General features: G+C 42.5%; 1 protein-coding gene across 1 annotated transcript in view; it reads left to right on the top strand.

Moving 5' to 3' along the window:
- The window catches only part of mgat4b (alpha-1,3-mannosyl-glycoprotein 4-beta-N-acetylglucosaminyltransferase B), a 138,700-nt gene extending 134,805 nt beyond the window's left edge, over window positions 1-3,895 (top strand). The window contains exons 14-15 of the mRNA XM_048231894.1: window positions 941-1,053; window positions 1,366-3,895. Of these exons, the coding sequence (XP_048087851.1) occupies window positions 941-1,053; window positions 1,366-1,389 (137 nt within the window). The 3' untranslated portion in view covers window positions 1,390-3,895. The remainder of the gene's footprint in view (window positions 1-940; window positions 1,054-1,365) is intronic.
- The last annotated feature ends 451 nt before the right edge of the window (window positions 3,896-4,346 follow it).

A 4,346-nucleotide genomic window follows, 5' to 3' on the forward strand; every position in this document is an offset into this window, starting at 1 on the left:
CTCCTCCATGGGGGAATGTGGATGGGGGTTGTTTGGGGTGTTTGGAGTGCTAACCTGATGTTCAGCTGGCTTGAAAGTATTCAAAAACCAGCTGCAAATATTTAGCCACAAATCTCTCTTTATCCCCCACTCTCCTTCTCCTGCTCTCTCTCTCTCTCTCTCTCTCTCTCTCCGGCTTGCTCAAGACTTAAAAACATTGCCATGCTCTGCCAAAGGGAAAGGCAAGTAGGAAACGGCATGTAAATTGGACAGGGGTGGAAGAACTCCACAACTTACGACAACCAGGAATCATAAATTTGCTTAACAAACAAAATGTCTGCAGCCCTTTAAGAATGAGGTGGGGATGGGGATGGGAGTGGGGTTGAGGGGGGGGGGGATTGCTACCCATACCACTTAAAGTGTGATGTATGACTTTGCTTATGCACGCCGACGCGACTCAGGCCAAAGCAGCACCCTCTGTGCAATGTTAATGTCTTTTCAAGGGAGCCAGAGGGGAGATTGCCTGACCATGCCCACAAGGCCCACTGCAGCCAGCTACCACGGAAAAACAAACGTCCTGCAAATGCGAAAGTCCCTTGGGTTAAGAGACCCCCTCTCCGTCGTCATAAATTACAATAAAGCACTCCATCTCATTCATGAAATTGTCTTGGGGGTGCGATCGATAATAGGCTAGCAGTGGTTTGCTTTGCGAAGAGGCAAAAAAAGAAATCATCAATTAATATGGCATCTGTGCCTCAGAGCTTTGGCATGGAGTACCATTGCGTTCAGAGACATTCATTTCAACTCTAGGATTGAATTCATTAGAGGAGCTCCTGCCATTTTTTTTTAACTTTTATTTTGCCTACTCTCCCTTTATGTGATATGAGTTCTTCAGAAAAAAGGGCAATGCTTGATTTGCTCTGTCTCATGCTCTCTCTCTCTCTCTCTCTCTCTCTCTTAGGAAAGTTCCAGAATGGGATCGCAGAGGGAGAGGTGGATCCCACGTTTGGTCCTCTAGAGGCCCTGAGGCTCTCGATATTGACAGACTCCCCTGTCTGGGTCATCCTTAGTGAGGTAGACCGGGTCATTTCCCACAGTCCCATCCTCTCTAGTACTGTTAATGCCCCATACCTGACCACCCATTCTGGTGTATTATGTATGTATGTATGTATGTATGTATGTGTTTGTGTGTGTGTGTGTGTGTGTGTGTGTGTGTGTGTGTGTGTGTGTAGGAGGTCCCCTCATCTTATTACAAAAGTTGAGGTGAGAAAAAAAAGTCCCCATGCAATATCGCCTTTTCTTTTGATAAACGGGGGATAGTGCATTGCTTATTTTCTCTTCCAGAACACTCTAGGCTCCAACAAATTCTGAAATCTTTTGTTTCAGATATTCATCAAGAAAGCAGAATGAGCAAACTCACAGCAATACCTCACAAATCCATTCAGCCTTTCGGCAAAGGGAGGAGAGGCCTTTTCCGCCTGCTCATCCCAGGCATTGGCGCAGTGGTGATTTAACATGGTGGAATGCCGCCACCTGCTGGCGATAAGGTGGTACACCAGGCTCAAGTCAGAGATGCCACGGTCAGCCATCCCCCAAGAAAGCAAGGGAACGTTTTTGCCTGAAAAATGACAGCGACCGTGTCTACGGGAAGGACGGATGGCGCTGAATTTTATAAACTGTATTTATGTGTATATATGCTCATGTTTCTGTAATTGTAATTACACTGGTTATCGTCCTTGGGCTTGCTGGATTGTCTCGCCCCTTTGACGAATTTACGACATTTAAAAGTGCTGCTTTTGGAATGAAAGACTTTGCTCTTGATTTTTCCTACCTAATTAATCTTTCATTTGCTAAATTAAAAAATGCCTTCTATATCATTTTCTAATTAGTTTTCTCCTCAAAGTAATAGTTTTACTCATGCCTACCATATGTATTAGTTATACATTTTCATGACTATACATATTTGAAGTACATACATGCATTTGATCTTCGTAAATGTGTGCTTGTATGTACAGGTCTAGTGAGTGTCCCAAAGTCAATTCTGAGAGTCTAGATAGACAGGGTGATGCGAAAAAGTGTCTTCAAACCTAGTTACTATTTAATTCTTTTTTCTAGAAAAAAGCATCTTCCTCTTCCTTCTCTGCCCTTGCTCCTTTATACACACACATAAACTAGGTCTTTTGAGGCATAGATCATGGATAGAAGATTACATTAGCAAGGCCATCTGTGCAATCATGTTTCCCTTTTCTCTCTCTCTCTTTCTTTCTTTCTTTCTTTCTTTCTCTCTCTCTCTCTCTCTCTCTCTCTCTGCTTGCAATTTGCCTTAATGTGACTTGAAGTTAGCTGCAGCCAGGATCAGCTGGCATGAGATGGAGTTATAGGTCAGCAGCGCTGGGAATGGGATTAGGAAGTGAGATACACCATGATGAAACAGAACAGACGGGAATGACGACCTGGGAGCTCGCGGGAGAAAAATGAAAAACGCCCTCCGATGCCTCTCTGTGCGGTCTTCGGTCAGAAACCCTGAAACTCGAAACGGACACATCAGCTGATGAGATGCAGTGTTGACATTCATATGCGCATAGTCTGCCCACACCAGAGACAGTCTGCAGTAAACGTATTGAGGATGTCACTTTATGTTTCTGATGTGCTGGCAGTAGTAAAGTAAAAAAGTCATAAATGCACAGGACCTGCCTGAACAGGCCCAGTGTTAATCATTACTATGGAGAGCCTAATCTACCCTTCACTCGGGTCTGTCTCTTCCGAATAACTTTCTCTCAGATTCACACCCATACAACCCCTCCCCACCACCAGCTACAACAGCAATAATCAAAAACACACAATTGTTTTCTCATCACAGAATTAACAACAATAAAAACACATTACATTTATATAGTTATATAGCTTTATCTAGACACTCATGACGCCTTACAGTAAAAGAGTGGGGGGACCTTAACTCAACTCTACCGCCACCAGCCTGGGTTTGTCAATTTAAATCCTGACCGTTTTTTTGGGGGTGGTTGGGTGGTTAGGATCCGGAAGATCAGGTTCCACTGGAACATCTGCTTTTCCCACATTACAGTCCACACAGATAAGCCGCACCACTGGTGAGACATTTGAGGGGACATGTGTGTTCTTGGGTTGTTAAACAGATAAAGGTACATGAAGGAAATTACTTTACTCATAATAGCTGGCCATTTCAATTCATTATCTTAAAACTGTAATGGAATATTCAAATACACATATTGAAGCATTGTAAAGCAATGCTTGTATATCACTTTACTTTCGGTCTAAATTACCACAAAAGACACCTACACCTAAGCTGTGCCGCCTTTGGCAAAACAGTCATAAATGGTTTATTGGGCAATTCACTGTTGGACAGCATATCCACAGAAATATTACTTCGAACCAAAAAGGCATTATTTTTAATGCAGCTAATGTGGTTTTCACTTTGTCAGGAGAGTAAAGGTATAAGTGGGAGTTAAGCTATGCGGCTGATGTACTGTATGTAGCCTAAGTAGGCTATATCTGTAGAATACTCCAGTGAGGATATAACAGGAGTTTGTCTGATATGCATTGGACTATATAAGGTTGCTGCTTGTAACAAGGAGGCCTAATGCCAAACCGATGGCCCAAATGTAGGCTAAGTATTGTGTGGTATAGTAGGTCCTTCACTGCAAAGAACTAAGGCGTGGGGGCTGGCCAAATAATGTACACTTAACATCTGTTTCCTGTCCTGGCAGAGACCTGTTCTTTTTCTTTTAGGCCTATCTTTTTTTTTTTCTCTCGTAAGATTGTAAAATGCACTGGAATGCATTGTGTTGTATTTTGTAACATTTAGATAAACTATATTTAATGATGTTATCTTCTATCCAATCTGTGAATTGTAATAAAGCCAAAATGTAATCATTTGAAATACAAATGAGTTTTGTGTATTGATCATAAGGGTTGGAATGGGGAGGTTGTAGCCTACCCTCCAACTTTCAACAAAACAAAATAGCTTACTGCTATAACAGTTATAACAGTAATAGTAACAGTAAGATTAACAGTAATATTACCATAGACAGTAAAAGTTAAAAGAAAGATATTACACCTGCCTGGATGCCAAGAAATCTATCCAGTTTCTTAACTCAACCCCCTCACTTCCTCCAGGCCTGCCCAAGCTTTGGATCGACTGAAGGGATCAACCAATGGTGCTTTATTTCCTCTTGGTTTGCTGACCAATTATCGCTGTCCACGAGGTTCAGGTTAGAGGCGTGATCTACGGTCTTTTGACGGACGTATATTCTAAACAATGCCAGGCTGACAATTCTTGGTGGGCGTGGACGTTTGTGGAGCGAAATCCTATCATGTGAGGGGTAGGTGGA

Source organism: Alosa alosa, chromosome 21, assembly GCF_017589495.1.
Source record: "Alosa alosa isolate M-15738 ecotype Scorff River chromosome 21, AALO_Geno_1.1, whole genome shotgun sequence".
Classification (NCBI taxonomy): Eukaryota; Metazoa; Chordata; class Actinopteri; order Clupeiformes; family Clupeidae; genus Alosa; species Alosa alosa.